The sequence below is a fragment of the Marmota marmota genome, unplaced genomic scaffold (genome assembly GCF_001458135.2).
Source record: "Marmota marmota marmota unplaced genomic scaffold, marMar, whole genome shotgun sequence".
In the NCBI taxonomy this organism is placed as follows: Eukaryota; Metazoa; Chordata; class Mammalia; order Rodentia; family Sciuridae; genus Marmota; species Marmota marmota.
In genome coordinates this window covers 29,574,114-29,594,861 of record NW_026000211.1, presented here as the reverse complement: position 1 = coordinate 29,594,861, position 20,748 = coordinate 29,574,114, and the positions used below count along the sequence as shown (strand labels likewise).

The window sequence follows — 20,748 nt, the reverse complement described above, 5'->3', positions numbered from 1 at the left end:
TGAGACAGGGTTTCACTAAGTTGCTGAGGCTGGCCTCAAACTTGTGATCCTGGGCTGGGGATATAGCTCAGAGCTTGCCTGGCATGCACAAGCCCTGGTCCAATCCCAGCACACCACATACACACAACTTGGGATCCTCCTTCCTCAGCCTTCCAAGAGGCTGGGGGGAGGGTTATAGGTGTGCACCACTCCACCTGGCTCATTTCCGTATTTCCTAACACATTTGGTTATTGATTAGTCTTCTTTTAGTCTAGCTGGTGGATGGTCCAGCAGGCAATTCCTCTACCAGAAGGAGCATGGTTCTTTATCGTGAGGAAAAAAACATACCCACCTCAACTGTGGCCATAGGTTCTACACTGAATACAGACACAGAGCTCCACCATCTGAGAGTACCACTCATTTTTTTAAGACAACTATTATTTCACACTTCCAGGGATAAATAGCACACTCAAGAGATGATTTTTCACATGAATCTTCATGATGTCTGAAAAGGTTGGGCCTTCTGCTACATATTAGGAAGTTTTAACGGCAGGGGAGTGAAGAGAAAGGAAAAAGGCCTCATTTATTCTCACTCCTTAGGCAAGAATAAATGCTCCAGCCCCCATGCAGGCAGGCACACGTGTGAACGTGTAGTCAGTTTGAGGAATGCTAGCAACTATTTATTACTCAGTATGATTTCACCTGTGCCTCAAGACTAATTACTGGCAGTCCCAGCTCAGGTCCCGAGGCCAAGACTAATTTTCCAAAATTAAAGTCTAGGTCTCTTTCCCCCCTTGCTTGCAGGATGAGCCCTTAGGGGGACTTTAATTATTCACCCAGCCCTAGGGGATGGAGGCTCCTGTGGCTGCCTCCCCTCCAAGACCTGCTCTTTAATTACACTTTAATGTGAATTGATCTCTGCACTAAGGAGACTGTAAAGAAGATTGATCTCATATCTCTCTCTCTCTCTCTCTCTCTCTCTCTCTCTCTCTCTCTCTCTTTTTCTAGAGGGTTTGCTAGAGAGTTAGGTATTCCCATTGATTTTATGTCACTAGCAGATCCAGCCAGGAAGAGGGCTCAGGCGGTTGCTGCCAGTGATCTCTCCAGCTCCTCACTTGCCTCAATATGAGAGAGGTCACCCACAGGACACCAGGTTGCTTTCCTCCCAGGCTGTGTTCTCTGGGACTTACAATTTACTAGGATGTTAAATATCGCATCCCTTTTATTTAATCAGTTTTTCTTCGGCTAAGAGGTCAGCAAATTAGAGGACTTAGAACCATCTCAGGTATTTTTATTTAATTTATTCATACTCTAAGTCTTCCAGGTACATTTGTTAACGGGAGAGAAAAATTTTCCTCAAAAGCAAATGACAGCCATGCGTAGTGGCCCATGCGTGTAATTGCAGCGGCTGGGGAGGCTGAGGCAGGAGGATGGCAAGTTCAAAGACAGCCTTAGCAACTTAGTGAGACCCCCAACAACTCAGCAAGAAATATTTAGAAATAAAATATTTTTTTAATAAAAAAGGCTGGGATGTGGCTCAGTCATTAAATACACCTGGGTTCAATCACTGGTACAAAACAACAACAAAAAAAAGCAAATGACATTTTCAGATATGTGGCCACCAGAGGCTGAAAGGAAGGGAATTGAAGTGAATGCTGATGGGTGGAGGGTGTGAAGGGGGTCTCTTTTTGTGGTGGTAAAAATGTTTTAGCATTAGATACTGGTTACGGTTGGACACCATTGAGAAGGTACTAAAAGCTGAACTGTATATACCTCAAAATATTTAAAATGTTGAGTTCATTAATTTCATCTCAATCAAAAAAATCCAAAGAGCCCAAGTGCAGTGGTGCACGCCTGTCATCCCAGGCTGAGGCAGAAGGATCATGAGTTCAAAGCCAGCCTCATCAACTTAAATGAGACCCCCTGTCTCTAAATAAAATACAAAAAAAGGGCTGGAGATGTGGCTCAGTGGTTAAGGGCCCCTGGGTTCAATCCGCAGTAACTGCCCCACCCCAAAAATTTTTTTCAAGATTAGAAATATTTCAGTGTGTTTAAACACACACACACACACACCCCTAAGGAATTTTGACAGCAATTTCACAAAGACACAAGTAACTGTGTCAACCTGGTTTTTGTTTTTATCTCCCACCTGGTGGACACAGGTCAGGGAGAGCAAAGGAGGTGGCAGGGTGAAGAGGCAAGTTCTGACAGGTACCACCACCACCTGGAGAGGAAGCCGGGCAGACACAGCCAGGGCGGCCTCTGCATGGGGTTCAGAGTGAAAATCAGTTTTCAGTCTGCTTTCCTCCCAGGAATGAAAACCAATCAGTCCTCCACACCACAACCAACCTCCTCCATGGCGTAAGTGCAGAACTGCCGCAGGAAAAGCAGAAATGTTCCTTTAGCAGAAATGTTGCTTATGCCTCAGACAAAATTACTGTTGCCGTGGGAACTCTAACTGGAGTTTCCTGGACTTCTAATTAAAAAAAAAAAAAAAAATCTCTAATGTGAAATTCGACTGGCAGACTCTGCTCCCATTTAACAAAAGGCTGTTTCTTTTTCTGAGAACTATTTTTATGAAATTAGCGCCCTCGCTCCAACCCAATCCTATTAAAAGCTTTCCTGGAGTTTTATGCTTTCTGATATTAAGGACAAATGGCTCTGGTATTATCCTCAGGACAAGATGCAAATAAATCTGCTCTCTGACAAATACTTTAATTGAGTTAGATCCCTTTAATCAGAAAGTATTAACCAACTGAAATTGTGCTGTAGGACCCAAGTTCCCAAAACACTCTCTCTCTCTCTCTCTCTCTCTCTCTCTCTCTCTCTCTCTCTCTCAAAGCCCTGATATTAAAGTCAGGCACAAAACAAAACCTCTTCCCAGGAGACCCTTCCAAGGGTGACACTCAGCAAAGAAGGGAACTGGAGTCTGAGAACTCAGGGCACGCCTGTGTGACAGAGAAGAAGAACTCAGCTCCAGAGGCCAAGTCTAGGATGACAGGTGTCTGAGCTGAAAACCACAAATCTGCTATTTCTGCTGAAAGACACAAAGTACAAAGAGCAGCTACTGGACAGACGGACCAACCATGTCTTCAGTGACATTGCCCCTGCCCTCTACTTCTGGGTCACCCAAGAAATCGATGCCTGATTCATCAAAAAAGAAAAAAAGGAACTTGTCCCAGGTCACACCTGCACCAGAGGCAGAGAAGAATACACACCAGATCTCCACTTTTCCTTTCTGCATTAGTCTATAAACTAGTCGCAACAAAATTGTCTCCTCGAACTCACATGGCCTCACAGTAATCATATTTTGCTTACTTTTCTGATCCTCTACCTGCTCAAAAAAGGGAAATAAACCACTGAACAGTGTGGCACATGCCTATAATTCCAGCAGCTCAGGAGGCTGAGGCAGGAGGATCATGAGTTCAAAGCCAGCCTCGTTGTTTAGCGAGGCTTTAAACAACTCAGGGAGACCCTGTATCTAAATAAAATACAAAATAGGGCTGGGGATGTGGCTCAGTGGTGAGCTCTCCTGGGTTCCATCCCTGGTACCAAAAGTGGGGGCAGGATAAAATACTGAGGGACTAAGGACTCTCAGATGTCAGAGTACAGCTCAGTGGTACGGCACTTGCCTAATATGTGAAAGGCCCTGCGTCCCATCCCCACTGCCATAAGCAAGCAAAAATGAAGTTTGTAACTATTAGCACATTTTCAGACAATGTGTCAGTGCTTCCACGTCACCTTGGAACAGCCTCTGGGACACAACTTCACGGGGCACAGGAGACACCTAATAATTACTCACAGAACACGGGACACATTTTAATTCTAAATTTCTGCAAGGCAACAGTACCTATCAGAAACACATGTTCTTCTAAGCTGATCAATGGGCACCACTTCATGGATGGAGATGCTAAAAGCCTTGTTGGGTCAGAATGGGAAAAATGTCCTTTGGCTACAAAGTGACCCTCATCCACTCTCTGCTCATCCTCTGTTGTTCTCTCCTCCATCCTTCATGTAGACCACAAAGGAAACCCAGAAATGCATGCAGGGTGACCGCAAAATCATCTAGACTCCTGTTCCCCAGAGGTCACGCTGCTAACCTAACTGTCTGCAGACACTCGGTCCAGGCATCCAGTCTGAAAACCTCCGAGAAAATGAAAATAAAGACCCTTTCATTTCTGTTGTCTCAGAGAAATCACTGCCCAAGTCAGATGGAGACTAACTTCAGGCCAGAGAGGTTGCCAATGCTAACCTGCATTTTCCAAAACTGAATCGGAGTGAGAAGGGAGTCAGTCTCTCTCTCTCTCTCTCTCATACATATTTCAACACAGTCTAATGGAATAGCAGGAACAAGGCCAGACAGCCCCACTGCTACTGGCACTGGGGCCAGGGAACAGAAATTTATTTTTAGTCAGCAGAGCAAGGAGTGATTCAAGTGCCACAGGCCCGGGGTGCAAGCTGGGGGCCTTCCTGCCTCTGGCATGGGATACCTCACAGTCACCTACCATGCTCCTTGCTCCAAGGGCAGGGGGTGGACAAAGAAGCCTTGGAAGGACACACTTGTCCCATCTCAATTCTACCTCTCCATTTTGCAACTTAGTATACATTTGGGGAGTCGCACCTTCTTCTCTAGCAACTCCAAGATATGCTCTGCTATCCTGGCTCCCTCACCGAACAAGAATAGGAGGAATGAGTGGCCGAATGGCCTGGGAGCTTGTTAAAAATGTGGTTTTGGGGGATGTGGCCCTGCATTTCTTCGTTTGGGGTGGTGTTGGGGGTGGGGTGTGCCAGGGATTGAACCCAGGGACACTTGACCACTGAGCCCCATCCCCAGCCCTATTTTGTGTTTTATTTAGAGACAGGGTCTCTCTGAGTTGCTTAGTGCCTTGATTTGCTGAGGATGGCTTTGAACTCACCATCCTCCTGTTGCAGCCTCCCGAGCCTCTGGGATGACAGGCAGGCAACACCGCACCCGCCTGGCTGTGGCCCTGCATTTCTAATGGGCCTGATGTGGATATGATACTGCTGGTGCACAACTTGGGCTCTCAGGATTCATGAGCATCTCCATGCACTTGGCTTGAGGAACACTCTGGGGGTTTCCACATCCCCAGCTCACCTCTCCAAAAGCTGACTCATTTAATGTAGCCCACGATTAGGCACCTTGCAGGTGCTGCGCACAGAACAAGTGGGCACAAAAAAGAAAGTGAACCCTCTGCTCATACTTCAAGGGCCATGGTTTTCCTGCTTTCAATATTCATTCCTTCACAGGGAACAAAGACCGTCCTACAATGCCTGTGGGCCTACAGTGAGGTCTCATCAAGACCCAAGGAGTTATGTGAGAACCAGCCACCATTAAGAGCCACCAAGTATCACATATTTGCTAAGTGACCCTCATGATAGCAAGTGCTTCATGTATGTTCTGCTTCCTTCTAGGCCTGGCCCTGTCCACTTGTAATCCCAGTGACTCGGGAGGCTGATGCAAGAGGATAGCAAGTTTAAGGCGAGCCTGGGCAACTTAGTGAGGCCCTAAGCAATTTAGCTAGGCCATGTCTCAAAATATAAAAGAGTCTGGGGATGTGGCTCAGTGGTAAGGTGCCCTGGTTCAATCCCTAGTATCCCTCCCCTCCAAAAAAAATGTCAGAGTCACATTTTTCTTTTATGAGATTCAGAGATGACGTTAACTGTCCAGGATAGGGTGAGCCACCACCCAGCCCCTCCCCAGGCTTTCCTGAAGAACCCTCAGCAGCCTGGAAAAAGGTTCAGCTCCAGAGCATGTTTCAAAAGGCTGCTCCCTGAACACAGGGCCCGCAGCCAGCCAAAATCCAAGATCGACACGCTAACCCGAGATCTTTTTAATAGTGCCTTCCTGCCGTATCCCCCTGCTCAGCCTGCTGAGTTCCAGGGTTCCAGAGAAAAGGACGCACACAGGTGAGCAAACGAATTGTAAAACTAGCAAAATCAAGATAAAGTAAAAATGTGCAGGGCTGCAGTGTGGACAGGAAATTCAGTAGGAAGGGGGTACTCTGCTCGGGAAGCTGCCCAAAAAATCTGGTGGAGCGCATGGCTGGACTCCCAGCTGGGAAGACCTGTCAGGCTGCAGGAGCAGGGCCAAGCCAGGTGCCTCGGCCCCAGCAAAGGCAAAAGGCTCAAATGATCACACCCCGGGGCTTCCTCACTGCATTTTTTGGTTAAAACCATTTATGTCCTTTTTGGTTTCCTCTGTAAGAACACCCAGATTTCACTTCAGTCTATCATTGACCATTACAATGAATTCCTCTTTTTTCTGCTGATTTCTGAGGCCAGGAGGCACTTCATTATTTTTTATATATATATATATATATATATATATATATATATATACATATATATATATATATTTATTTATTTTATTTTAGAGCCCTAAAAGTAAACTGAGTCTCAGTCCCAAATTCACTGGCACAGAGCTGAGCCTGCTATCTTATAATTCACACAGCTTCCTTTAATTCCAGTTTATTCACCTGAGCTGCAACTTCATGGGTCAGAGAGCAAGTAGAAAAGTCCTAGCGTCCCCCAAATGGGAGACAAGTCAAGGGCTGGAGAGTGGCTCAATGGTAGGGCACATGCCTAGCTAGCATGTGTGAAGCCTGAGGTTCCATCCCCAGCACTGCTGGAAATAAATGGGTGTGGGGGGCAAAACCTCCAGCTTTTGATTCTGCAAAACCCCAGAACAGCAAACAAGGCATTTTCTGTGATGAAGGTCATTCTCCACCAGTGAGCAAGCACGCCACCACAAGTTCTCCTGCCACCAGTGTCAGCAAGCCAAAACCACGGACCCACCATGGCCCAGAGCCCCAGATGGCACTACTCACAGAAAGAGAGACACCACATGTGGAGAGGCAGCACCCAGGGATGGTATGGCTGTCAACTCATTATTATGGAGGTACCTGCAACAAAAGCAAGAGGGAATGGATCATATGGAGCACTTAAGTTAAGCATTTAGAAACACAAACATACAAGGCCAATCAAAACCACCATGAGCCAGGCGCGGTGGCACAGACCTGTCATCCCAGCAGCTTCGGAGGCTGAGGCAGGAGGATCGTGAGTTCAAAGCCAGCCTCAGCAACTTAGTGAGGCCCTAAGCAACTTAGTGAGACCCTGGCTCTAAATAAAATATAAAAAGGCCTGGGGATGTGGCTCAGTGGTTAAGCACCCTGGGTTCAATCCAGCTACCAAAAAATAGATAGATAGATGATAGATAGATAAATAGAAACCCCCTGCTGCATTCACCACAGGAGGTGTGAAATAAAAGAATCCACAAGTGAGTTTTTAAAGAGAAAGAAGTTCTACGAAGTCACAAAGCCTAACTATTCCTCACACCCCTGGTAAGAAATTAACACTAGCATCAAGTTCAGAAAAGAAATCAAGACTAACAGACATCGAGTAATGAGAATAGGCCCAGATACAGGTTCAGGTCAAGTGTGGCCCCAAGTCCATCCTGGTTGGCTCAATCAATCAGGAAGGGATCTGGAGAGGAAAGACTGTCCCCTCCTGGTTGCTCAGTGCTCTGCCTGAACCACAGGGTAACATGCAGGAACAGAAAGCTGGAGCCCAGTGGCTCACTCCTGTGGGGTTCTGAGATGCTAGTCACATATGGGACCGATTATTTCAATGTCTTCACTATGAAATAACAAAGGGGCTGGACTCAGAGATGCTCATCCATTTGAGGTTCCAGCTTCCCTGGACTCTAATGGAGTCTCTGGATGGTCTTCCAGGAAAACAAACATATACGCATGCTTTCTGCACACAGACATTGTGAAAACCCTCTGCAGACAGGATGTGCTCTCCAAGTTCCCTTCCTGCTGGAAGGTCCTAAAATCTCTCTTTCCACCATTGATATCTCTTAATGGAAGGGAAAGCCCATGGACACAGCTTGCCTGGTCTGCCCCCAGAGGCTGTACAATCTGGCCTCCTTACATGGACATGTATTTCCAAATCTGGGAAGAGAATCCAAAAATCAGACTTGCAATGTGAGCCCAAGAAACCTCAGAAAAGCCAAAGCAGTGTCCAGGCATTCTGCTGGGTGACGGGCTTGAAAGAAATTGTACTTGAGATGCAAAGTCAAGGGAATAAAACTGGATTATCTTGCTCTCGATTTTTTAAGGGAGGTACATCTTACACACAGGGCACTCTCTGAAGACAGGCCACTGGCATGACAGCTGTATTCATACAAGTAGAGAACCCACATTTGCCTGAACAGAATCGTCTGGTTGTCTGCCATCTTTTACAGAAATGAATAGGAGAAGTGAAAAAAAAAAAAAAAGAAAGAAAGAAAGGCCTTGAATTATCCCATTTGCTTTCTTCGGTGCCAAAGCCAGTTAGGGATGAGGCTTGACAATTACTGGGCCGTAGGACACAGAATGCCTGTTTAAATAGCTTCATGACTGAAGCATCTGGCAGAGAGAAAGCAGATCCATATCATGTGGCAAATCCTTGTTTGTGTGTTGAAATAGGCAATTAATTATTTTAACAGTCTGTTATCTGACGGTCCCCTGAATCAGATGGTTTCTGCTTCTACCTTTTATCTCTCCCAACCCTGCTTCGAGATCCATTTCCCATCACGGTACTGAAAATTCTCCATCAGTCTTAATCATGACCAGGAAAATTTCACAGTACCTATGAGCACACATATCACGAGAGGACACCCTCCGTTTTCACCAGAGCAAGAAAAGCTCAGCTCAGGCGCCTGCTACCACCAAGGTGTCTCCTAGAGATTGACTCTAAAACAGAAGATGAGGTAATAAGAAGAGTAGCAGGTAACTTAACCAAAGGCTTACTATCTACCAGATGAAGCTCTAAGAGGTTTTCAGCCTATGGACTCATCTTTTGGACCGTAGAAGTGGGTCCCAGGAATGTTTCCATTGAAATAAGAGGTGTTAAGTAATTGGACCAACATCACTAGCAGAAAATAGCAGTGGCCCAGGAAATCTGGCCCCAAAGTCTGTCTGGGTTGTTAACTACTATCTTCTGTTTTTTTTTGTTTGTTTGTTTGTTTTTTATCATTATCCCCTCAGGGGCACTCGACCACTGAGACTCATCCCCAGCTCCTTTTTTTGTATTTTATTTAGAGACAGGGTCTCACTGAGTTGCTTAGGGCCTTGGTAAATTGCTGAGGCTGGCTTTGAACTTGCGATCCTCCTGCCTCAGCCTCCTGAGCTGCTGGGATGACAGGCATGCATCACCACACCCAGCTTGTTTCTTTACGATTGTAGTGAAACCCCTGTATGTATTATGTAAAGTAATCATCACAACAACTTTGAGTTAGTTTCCAGTTATTACTGCTGTTTCCTATATGACACTCATTTCCCAAGTCAGTTTAAGTAACCGGCCAGGGGGACATGGCCAAGAGATGAACAGTGGCCTCAAATCAGAGAAGAGCAATGAGCAAACAAGCCAACAAGCATGAGGCTGGCCAGAAAGCTCCTAATCCCTTAGGTAACACTGAAGTTGTTTTTCTGCCTTGATTTGAATTGGAACCTAAAACTGAGTATGTAAAAACTCTGGCTAATGAGCCTCCAGCCCCCAAACGAAGCTGATTTCCACCAAAGGCCCTAAAACTCTTGCTGAGATATCTGGCTTCTATAAAACTTTTTCTGATGATTCAGGACCAAGAAGTGCCTCAAATGCTTCGGACTATGAATCACGGCCCAACCCAGGAGCTGGAAGGAGGTGTAAGTTAGGTCACTGGGGGCTGCGAGGGTTGCCTGACCCCAGAGCAGAACCCGGACAAGACCTGACCCACTCAATCCTTAAGGTCAGCGGGGACTTGTGGGTCCCTGAGTTTTCTCCCCAAACTTACACTTACTTAGCTCGGTTCAAGGGAAAAGTTACATTTAAATGTTACAAAGGACATTTCACAGTACATCATCATCATTTATTATCTTAATGAAGTTTATCTATTATCTTAATGAAGTTTGGCCTTTTAACCAACAATATAAAACCCACCCAAGGAGTATTATGGGGTTATAGCATCTTTTTTTCCTTGCCAGACTTATTGATTGAATAGCTGATAGAGGCACACAGTAAAGATTTCAAACCATTTCAAAAAAGAATACACGGAGTATACAGTGAAAAAAAAGTTCCTGTATCCTTCAGTCTCCTGGCCTGCCTCCAAGGGGAACCTCCTGCTGCAGGCTATGAGAGATGTGCATGTGTTTTTATTTTACACAAACTTGTGTCTTGTGGGCTATTCTGTACTGCTCTTTTCCCCTCAGTAATATATCTTGAGGAGGTCTTCACAAGTCTTTCAGCCAGCTGCAGAGTAGTCCTCTGCTGGTATGAGTGGTTTTAAAAAAAAAAATGGACCCTTTTCTTTACTGATTTATTTCGCCAATTTGTTCTTGGTAGGCAGAATGGTTGTTCCAATTGCTCCCAACTAGACACAGATCCAACTACTAACAATTCGAGTCAGGAGGAGGGCTGGAACTTTGGTTTCCCTTCTTTTTTTCCCCTTACTTATTAATCTTATTAATAAATTAATAAATTTATTTATTTATCGTACTAGGGGTTGAACCCAGGGCTTCATGCATGCTAGGCAAGTGCTCTACCACTGAGCCACATCCCCTGGTTCTTCTGTTTTTAATGTATTTTGAGACAGGGTTTTCCCAAATTGCCTAGGATGGCCTTGAACTTGCCATCCTCCTGCCTGAGCCTCTGGGGCAGTTGGGATTACAGGTGTGCATCACCACATCAGCTTGGTTTTGTTTCTTAAGAGGGAGAAAGCCATCAGGAGCACACAGGAACATGATTTCAAGAGACTTAATAACTGAGGTTATGCTTTATCTACTGGAGAATAATGCATACTAAATAATGGCTTTAGCAAGACTTCATGATACATAATTTCTAAAATTATTTTTGTATAATGACAAAGAATATATAGCTCTCCCTTGGTATCTGTGGGGTTAACTGTAGGAACCCCCCCTCCACCAAAATATGCCCAAGACCTTTACAGAAAACTGTAGCAGTATTTGTATAAATCCTATGCATCTCCTCATATAAACTTTAAATCACTTCTAGGTTACTCTGAATGTTATCTAATGTTGCATAAAGGCTATGGAAATAGTTGTTACATTGTATTTTTAGGGAATAACGACAAGGAGAAAAAAAAGTTTGTATATGTAAATTTTTCTCCAATATTTTCAATCAGAAGTTGGTTGAATCCATGGCCATGGGGAGGACTGGCTGTGGTCACTTTAACAAGTGCATACAATAATCAGGGTGAACACAGACCCAGTGCCAGGAATCTGTTGCAAACCTGAATGGCAAGCCAACCCTTTCAGGAAAATAGGAATGATCATCTCACCCCAAAAGAAGAAACTGAGACAGAGTGGCAGAAAAGGAATTTTTTCAAGGAGATTACACAGCTTGCATTTTTTGTTTGTTTGTTTTAGTTTGGTTTGGGGGTTTTCTTTCTCTTTTCTTTCTTTCTTTTCTTTCTAGTACTAGGGATTGAACCTAGGGGCACTGAACCACTGAGCCACATCCCCAATCCTTTTTCTATTTTATTTAGAGACAGGGTTTTGCTGAGTTGCTTAGGGTCTTGCTAAGTTGCTGAGGCTGGCTTTGAACTTCCAATCCTCCTGCCTCAGCCTCTGGAGCTGCTGGGATGACAGGCATAAGCCACTGAGCCAAGCCAGCTTATGTTTTAAAATCGGATCTCATCGTTCTCAAAACTTGCAGTACCTTTGTTTCCCTTTTCAACCAATGAAAATAATACAAGTGCCAAGCTTATAGGGTCTGGGCAGGTTACAGCTGAAATAATGAAACATAAAGGTTTAGGATACAGATACGTGGGAAATAACTAGCAGGTGGTAGTGATTCACAGCCAAAAATAGTGCCTCAGAGCAACCCCTACCCCACCTGTGCCCAACATACAACCATCATGCACTCTCCTCATGCATGTGCATGAACGTGGGGAGGCAGCGGGCAGCAGCCTTAGATGCTGGCAGCACAGCGAGCCATAAATACCCAATAGCAGACACAGGCTAGGCTTCCTCACCCCTCAGAACATTTTAGGTCAGTGGCTCTGGTGAGCACATAGGGGTATCCACAGCAAGGAATCTCAGCCAGGCAGCAGTATCGTGAGCTGAGCACCATTTTCACAGAGGACTGTATAAACAGCCTTCCTATTATAGAAGAGCCTCGGTGTCCAGCACCCTCCTGGGTGGAGGCCCTCCTGGTGGGCCCTCAGGGCTGTGGGAAGTGCAGACCATGTGGCTTGGAAGCAGCTGTCTAAGTGCCCCCATGTCCTCCAAGTGCCTCCAAATGGCTGGCTTTCTCCCTCTAACCAACCCACAGTATTATGTGGTTCGAGGGCCTCCAAAATTAAACCACTGCTAAGCCACCCCCGGCTCCTTTGCCAGGCCTGGCTCTGACACTCCTCGGGGTTTGGGAGAACTGGCTGCCCCCTGGGAAACACTCAGGCCCAGCTAATTCTGATGCAATTGGGTATCAACTGCGATTCTTGAGGTTTTTTTTTGTTTTGTTTTTTTTGTCTTTTCTTCCACATCCTTTCCCATCTCCCCACCACTCACCCCTGACACCTCTTATAATCTCCAGGAGTATCAGAATTCCTGCAGGAAAAGCCCCACAGGCTTTCAGTGAGGAGTTCTGCTGCTCTGGGTACCATGTCTGGAGAGTCCAGGGAGTGGCACCAGGGAGAGAAGGAAGTCACAGTAGGTAAAAGGTTCAACCTGTCAGTCTCCAAAAATGTGTTTCTAAACTAGCACTCAGCCAGGGCTGCCCAGTTTCAAAAGTAGCAAAAGAGAAATGATACTCAGTGAGCCTTTGCCATAGCCAGGGCCAAACCATCATCTTCAGTTAATAACTACAATGATACTGATCGTGTGTCACTATGTCGATGGCACAGAGGAGGCAAAGGAAACACTGAGGAGCTGTCACTTGTCCAGGGACACAGACTCAAAACGAGAACCCCAAGGGGCAGAACCAGAACTCAAATGTCAAAATCCAGTTCTGCTTGCCACTAAAACGAGTGTTTCCACCCCCACTTCACCCTACTCTGTCTGTAATAGATGACCTTGGTTTTACAAGGCCCACTCAGGAAGGCAGTGCTGGGGGTGGGGGGATTCCACTCTTAAAACAAGGAAACTAGTGGTTGGTGGTCAAGAGAGCAAAACCCAATGGAAGTCGAAAGCCTGTGTGAGCAAGGAACAAGAACTAGGGAGCTAGCAAAACCAATGCTAAGAGCACCGTCTGAAGCATCCACAAAGAATGTGTTAAAATAATGTCTCTTTTTTTTAAAATGTAAAAATGATGGTGGGATGGGGAGGCTGAGGCAGGAGGACCACAAGTTTAAAGCCAGCCTAAGCAACTGAGAGAAGCCCTAAGCAACTCAGTGAGACCCTGTCTCTAAATAAACTATAAAAGAGAGCTGGGGATGGGGCTCAGGGGTTAAGCTCCCCAGGGTTCATTCCTAGTAAGGAGGAAAAAAAAGAATGCAAAGTAAATTCCATTATGAACAAAATATCAAAAAAGTTTAAATCCAGACAGTGTCAGCAACGGTGCTATGTCAAGCCATGCTGGAGTCTTGGGCAACAGGAAAATGATCAGTAGTACTGATTCTGCCTCAGTTCAAATTTTTTATATTTCGCCCCTCGTAGATATTTTAGAGAGGGGGGGATTAATTTTGATTTTTTTAAGCATTGCATCAAAATAGCCATTACCTCGATTGCTGAGTTTGGGGTGCCCTCAAAATTTCTATGCCGGAGTCAAGTGCCCCACCTTCCTCTCCTGAGCCCCTTCCCCATTTTCATGTCTTATTCAGGCACCCAGGACAGTGCCTGGCATAGAAAAGGTGCTCAAAGAAGTGTTAAGTGGAAGCCCAGATGATGTCAGAGGAAATGCCCCAATTTTAATTTTTGTTCAACTCTAAAAAGAAACCACAGCCAGGCTTTGGGGCCATTATTAGGTACATAAGAGTTACTTGAACTCAAGCACTTGTAGTACCATGACAGTCAACCTGAAAAGTGAGATGACTACCGAGTGACAAACGGGAAGGTAGGATATACAGCATGGATACAATGGGAAAAGGGGTAAATCATGAACCATGCAGAGGAGCACAAGATTTCATCACACTACTCATAATAATAATTCACGTCAATTTAGAACTTATGAATTGTTTATTTCTGAAATTTCCCATTTGATATTTTCAGACTGTGGTTGACCACAGACAACTGTACTGTCTGTCATTTGTCAGTAAAGGCATAATGATGCAAATACCCCTTCACACGGGAGAGTAAGGAATGCTGCAAAATGAAAGGATTTTCTCCAAGATCTCTCCACCCCTCTACCAACCATACAGAGATTTAGGGAAAGCACTCACATTTCCTGTAGATTTGGCAAGTCCTCAAAGCCAGCAGGGTGAATCTCAGAGAGTTTGTTGTAACTCAGGTTTCTGGTAAAGGAAAGGAAAAAAATAATCTATACTTGGCAATGTGCACCGAATTGACAAATTTTATCCTTTCCCACTTAATCCCTTCCCCCCAAAAATCCAAGCCCTCTTCCTCCTAATTCCCATTGTCTCATGCATTATTTTAAGTAACATTTTTGCTACTGAAATTTACAAATATACCTCTCCTGCCCACTTGCATCCATAAACAAGGCACTGAAAGGCAAGCAATGAACATGCCAACCACTTGAGGCAATGGATTCAAGCAATATCATTTTATCACCTAACAACCTGTAAAGAATTCCTAAAGTGAGCCAGACCCCTATTCACATTAAGGTGTCCTGGTCCAAATACTCTGCACCAAATACTTTGCAAAGTCCAGGGCTATTCTTTTATACATACATGGAGTCTAACTTCCCATTCTTGTGGTTGGACATGATGTGGAGTTTCCCTGGTCGTGTGTTCATATATGAACATAGGAAAGTTCTGTCCCATTCATTCCACTGTCTTTCCTATTCCCATCCTCCTCCCTTCCCTTCATTCCCCTTTGTCTCATCCAATGAACTTCTATTCTCCCCCCAACCCTTATTATGAGTTAGCATCTGCATTTCAGAGAGAACATTTGGCCTTTGGATTTTGGGGATTTGCTTATTTCACTTAGCATGGTAGTCTCCAGCTCCAACCATTTACTGGCATATCAAGGCTATTCTTAATGACATTTTTTATTAATGTTTGACTAATGCATCAACATCAAACAGCAGTAAAGAAATGAAGAAAAGGTGGTTCAAGCCTTTTATTGTCTAAGCCAGTGGTTCTCAATCAGGAATGATTTTACGCTGAACCCCCCACACCCCCCATGGGGAGACAGCTGGCAATGTCTAGAGACATAAAGACAGAGGCGAATGGGTGGTTCTGGTGTCTGGTGGGTAAGGGCCAAGGCTGCTATTCAACATTCTACTGTGCACAGGCACTGTCCCACAACAGAAATATCCAGCCCTACGTGTCAATACTATCCTGAGACTGAGAAACCCTGGTCTAAACAAGAATTCAGGACTCAAAATTGCTCAAACGCAATTTGAGTGGTTGTTACAAAAAGAAACTACAAGATTCAGAATTACAAGGCTCTTTATGAGCACAGTATCCCCATGCCACGATCATCACACAGAAGAAGGGAACCAGGTGTTAAGACATTCACACTGGTATGAACCCTAGGCAGGGAAAGCTGGAAGAGCAGCCTTCTCAGGTAATACCAGCTGTCTCACTAGCTCAGAATCACACCTTTCTTTCCATTCATCCCCAGCTGTACCCTCCAACACCAAGAAGGGTGAGCTTCTCTGATCACAGCCTCAACCTAGACCAGCTTCATCTTTTGGGGACAGAAACCATGAGATGTGATCTCCAAATCAGCCCCAGCTTCTCACTCCATACTCCTGCTGCAAAAGTTAAGTCCACCCAGCCCGAGCAGGCCAAAGTGGTTGACGTTTCTCATTTCAGCTATTCATTCCACTGACATTCCTGACAATGAGCAGCCCCAGTTATCAGGAGTTTAAAGTCTGCCTCTGAAAATGTCACCTAAGTGGCAGCTATCTTTTAAGGTTACTCCAGAGACATTTCAATCAATACTAACCTAGAACTGAGAGCCATTTCCCTATAACATGGAAGACATTCATCTAAATAAAAGCCAAGCTGCACTGGAAACTAATGGTACCTCTGTGTTTGTGTCACAGCCTGAATTAAAGGCCATTTGTCCAGAAATTAAGAGGCCGTAAAGACTGAAGGTGGTAACTTTTAAAAAATATTTTTAGTTGTAGATGGACATAAAAATAAATAAATAAGCAAACGTGTTATGTGGTGCTGAGGACTGAATGCTGAGTCTCACACTTGTTAGGCAAGCACTCTGCTGCTGCGCTACAGCCCCAGCCCAGGTGATAACTTTTAAAGCCAGATACTGAAGTCAAGTGCGGGCTTGCTTGTACTCGGGGGTATTTATCAATGGGTAAATAGAAACCAACAGGCTAGAACTGAGAAAGAAAACCCACAAAGGGAGAATTTCTCATGTCAGAAAAAGGACTGAGATTTTCTTCTACTCTGAGTGGATTATCATGGCAGGTGAAGGGGATGGTGGCTACCATTTCTACAGGTAAAGATACCGCAAGCTTCAAGCTATAATTCATGTCATCACAGGCAACTTGAGAGATGACCTGGAGGAGACATGAGAGAAGGGCTCTCAGAAACCATGGAAGCAAGAGATGCAAAGAGCGGATACTTCATGCAGCTGGCAAAATGACCAGGACACCAGCACACTTAACAGTTGACATTTGCTCTCCATTTCAGAAAAAAGAGCCAGCATAGGTAAATCTTCTTCATTTTCCAGAAAGGCTCAAAATATGTTTACGGGAAATCCTTTGTTTTTGGCAGGGGGGGGGACTGAACCCAGGGGTGCTTACCCACTGAGCCCCATCCCCATCCTCCTGCCTAAGCTGCTGAGATTAGAGGTGTGTGCCATGGTGCCCAGTTTAGTCTAGAATTTTTTTTTTAATTTCCCATTCTCATAAAACCTTACGGCATGGGTCTAGGGAAGGTCGTGTTGGTAATTTCATTGGAACTTAGTGTGTACTGTGTGTAATTCCTCAGAAGGTAAAAATAGCAGAAACAGTCTCACAAGCTTAAAGGATTAAACAACTAATAGGTTATATGGTCTTCCTCACTCGCACCCCTTGAAATCTTGAAGGGGCCAGTCGCTCTTCCCCAGTTCTTTAAAAGCAGGTGCCTTCTGCAGTGAACAGGGCAGGTTCTGAGGTGGAGGAAGAGATTGGCGACTGGAGCCTGTGATGCCCCAGAAAGCATGTTTCCCAGGCCATCTCTGGGTGCCCACTGGTGCTCAGGAGTTGGGTCACTGGGTTGTCTAGTCCCCGTTTTCCAGCTGTGGTGTTCAGCTGAGCAAACATCTGGAGGCTTCAACTATGCAAAAGAAGATGACGTTCAGGAGTCCACCCAGGATTGAGAAATGGGCATAGGCTAGCTGGGAAACGAGACTGAAGAGGAATACCTGGTTCTAGACTGGAAACCAGTCCTTCCACGGGGAGCTAGCATCTCATTCTTGTCCAAGATGGGACCAAGCATTTTGCTACAGAGGCAGTAGTCCATGGGCAGCACGGGTTTGTTGGGACCAAGTGGGCTTGTTTTCCCTGCCACCGGTTACTCAAAAATCAACGGAACTTCTCGTCTCTCCACTTCCAAGAAGTCAATGAATTATTGTTTGGCAGCTCTGAAGAGCATTTGCCAAGTTTATAATATGTGGTTCAGGCCGTAATCCAGGAAGGTGCTGGTCAGATTAGGTAAATACCTATTAAGCCTATAAGATTACGCTCAGGGCAGTTCCGAGTGGGAGCATCTTGCAAGAGACTTAAGCCTTCCCGAGGCCCTTTCCCCTGTCAGGATGGTCTTTTGTGTGCTTTAAAGGGCTTGCATCAGTATACACCCCACCCCACCATATTTCATCACCCTTTTCAACAAATATCTTGAGTTATGAGGAAATGAATATTTATCATTATAATCATTGTTTTTAGCAGCGATGCAGATTGAACCTAGGGCCTTCTGCATGCCAGGCAAGTGCTCTCCTACTCAGCTACACCCCAGGCCAGGCCCCTCCTTTCTCCTCCTCCTCCTCCTCCCTCCTCTTCTTCCTCTAACCCTCCCATTCATCATCTTTCTCTGTGCTGCTGGGGAGTGGAACCCAGGGCTTCACGCATGCCAGGCAAGCACCCTACCACTGAACTACACCCTCCTACCCTTGAGATTTGTTTTTAAAGTTCAAGTTTCTCCTGTAGGTGCTGTTTTACTTGAAACATTTATTGGTTATCCCCAGGTTTAGAAATACTGCTTGATTATGATTTAGATCCAGCTCAGTTGGATGGATGGTGATGATGGACAGCCCCGTCTGCATCATGGCATGAGGTCACACACAGCTCCTGAAACCTTGACATATGGCTAGTGAGGACTGGAATTATAGCTCAGTGGCAGAGCACTTGCCTGGAATGTGTGAGGCCGTGAATTCGATCCTAAGCACTATATATAAATAAGAAAATTAAATAAAAGATCCATTGGCAACTGAAAAAAAAAAAAGGAATTCATACATATTTGTTACCAGGGATTGAATCCAGGGTGCTTAACCATGGAGCCGCATCCCCAGCCCTATTTTGTATTTTATTTAGAGACAGGGTCTCACTGAGTGGCTTAGGGCCTCCCTAAGTTGCTGAAGCTGGCTTTGAACTTTCAATCCTCCTGCCTCAGCCTCCCGAGCTGCTGGGATTACAGGCCTGCACCACCATGCCTGGCTCTGAATTCATGATTTTGTGTACTCTTACGTAGTTTAACTATACATGGCCACGTGGCTAGTTGGCTAGGTTTAGAGAGAGATGGGATTTCTCAGCTATAGAAAGACTTCAGCTCTTGACATTCCGTGGCTCTGCGGGGTCTTTCCAGGAAGCCTGCTTTTTGAGCACCCTCTTGTCCTACCCTGTTACACAGTTTGCCTTTTCTGATATGCCTGGGTAAAACCTGAGCTGTTCTCTGCCAAGGTGCCTCTTGTGTGTTCTGCAAATGGTGGGCCGCAGGGTCCTCTTTGAGCAGATTAGCTGAAAGAATATCTAAGGCTAGGCTTGGGCTCCATTGTTCCAAGATCTCTGCGCCCTTTGTGCAAAGAACAGGAAAAATTTGTGTTGACAATGGCTGACAAAACGTTTAACAAAAGCTGCAATTGGCAGGAACTAAATACCCCCCCGCCCCAGGTTTCTTTCCCCTCCAGCTCTGGGCTCCTTACTGAAAGGTACAGGCATGCCTTGGATGGCATCTGTCCTGCAGACAGATGAATTGTTTTGACAGGAGAATCTAAAACCTTCAACTGAAGACCCATTCAGATGTCAGGCCTGGGAAGGGGCAACCATGTTCCTAGAAATAAGTGAGATGCTTTAGATGTGTGTCATGTCAGCTGCCACCTGGAAACAGAGCCCCAGCTGAGGTTTCCACTGGTTAGCTCACTGATTGTTCCTGGGGCCTGAGATGAGAACTCACACCCTTTGTGCAGAGCATCTTTCCTTAATTGATGAGAAATGAGTTGACAGTAAGCATATTGATCAAAGAATTAAAAAACAATAAAAGAAAAAAATCGTATTTAAAAACCTCTTTAACATTTTTTTAAGAAAACACACCAGTGTTCATAACAGTGTTATTCACAGTAGCAACCCAAATCTATGGATGACTATATACACAACATGTGGGACATCCATACAAAGGAAGACTATTGAGCCTTAAAAAGAAACTCTACATGTGTGACAGCATGGGTGGATTTTTTTTTATTTTATTTTATTTTTTTTTGGTACTGGTGATTGAACCCAGGGGCACTTAACCATGGAGCCACATCCCCAGCCCTGTTTACATTTTCTTTTGGGACAAGGTCAAGCTAAGTTCTTAGGGTGGCTTTGAACTCATGACCCTCCTGCCTCAGCCTCTGGAGCTGCTGGGATGACAGGTGTGTACCACTATCCAGGCATGGCTAGACCTCGAAGGCACTGATTTTAGCAAAATCAGCCAGGCACAGGAGGAAAGGTACCATCTGGTTGCAATTCGAACAAGGAACCTGGAGTGGCTGGCTTCCAAGGGTGGTGGACACATGGGGCAGAGTCCCTGTTTAATGGTGCGGAATTTCTGCTGGTGATGTTGAGAAGGTCCTTGAACTGGGTGGTGGTGATGGTTGCCTGACGTGTGAACGTAGGCATGCGCACAGCCCACTGAGAAATGGCTAAAATAGGAAGTCAACTTTATGTTGTACATATCTTCCCACAATTAAAAAAATCACATGGGGAGTTTTTCTCCCTGCACTGGGCCAATGAAACAGTGCCTGTGAGGATTGTATGTTTGTAGAAGGGAGAACACAGTCAATTATTTTCCCCGTTGCCTGATGGAGCATTTGAGGCTCAGCTGCTTGTTCTGGGTTTAGAGACCTCTTACTTCTCGAACTTGAATGCTAGGGCAGCTCCATCCCAAGGCAGTGGCTGTTCAGGAGACATGAGCTTCCGCCCTGGGTTTTCTCTATGTTGCCCACAAGCGTCCAACAGGAGACTCTCCAGGCAGCCCTGACACTTGTTCATATGTGCCTTTTCCAGTTCATTGAAACACAAAAAAATTCCCTGCTTCTGGGTTGGACCCAGCGGGAGCTCATGTTTCCACGTACACAGTCTTCCTCTCTGGGGCTCTGTCCTGGAATCTCACTCTCAATCCTGATGCTGCTTGGCCTCTGGGTAATCATGTTTAGGGAGGACTCTCTT

At 45.3% G+C, this 20,748-nt stretch overlaps 1 protein-coding gene across 11 annotated transcripts in view; it reads right to left on the bottom strand.

The window, feature by feature from the left end:
• LOC107142568 (leucine-rich repeats and immunoglobulin-like domains protein 1) overlaps nt 1-20,748 on the bottom strand; it is an 83,219-nt gene that overhangs the window by 49,984 nt on the left and 12,487 nt on the right. For 10 of the 11 annotated variants that reach the window (XM_048791751.1, XM_048791752.1, XM_048791750.1 and 7 more), the window contains 2 exons: nt 14,357-14,428; nt 6,828-6,902 (listed from right to left, as the gene is read on the bottom strand). In XM_048791751.1, the coding sequence (XP_048647708.1) occupies nt 6,828-6,902; nt 14,357-14,358 (77 nt within the window). In that variant the 5' untranslated portion in view covers nt 14,359-14,428. Of the gene's footprint in view, nt 1-6,827; nt 6,903-14,356; nt 14,429-17,471; nt 17,950-20,748 lie in introns of those variants that run through there. The other variant, XM_048791744.1, reaches the window with a different exon arrangement.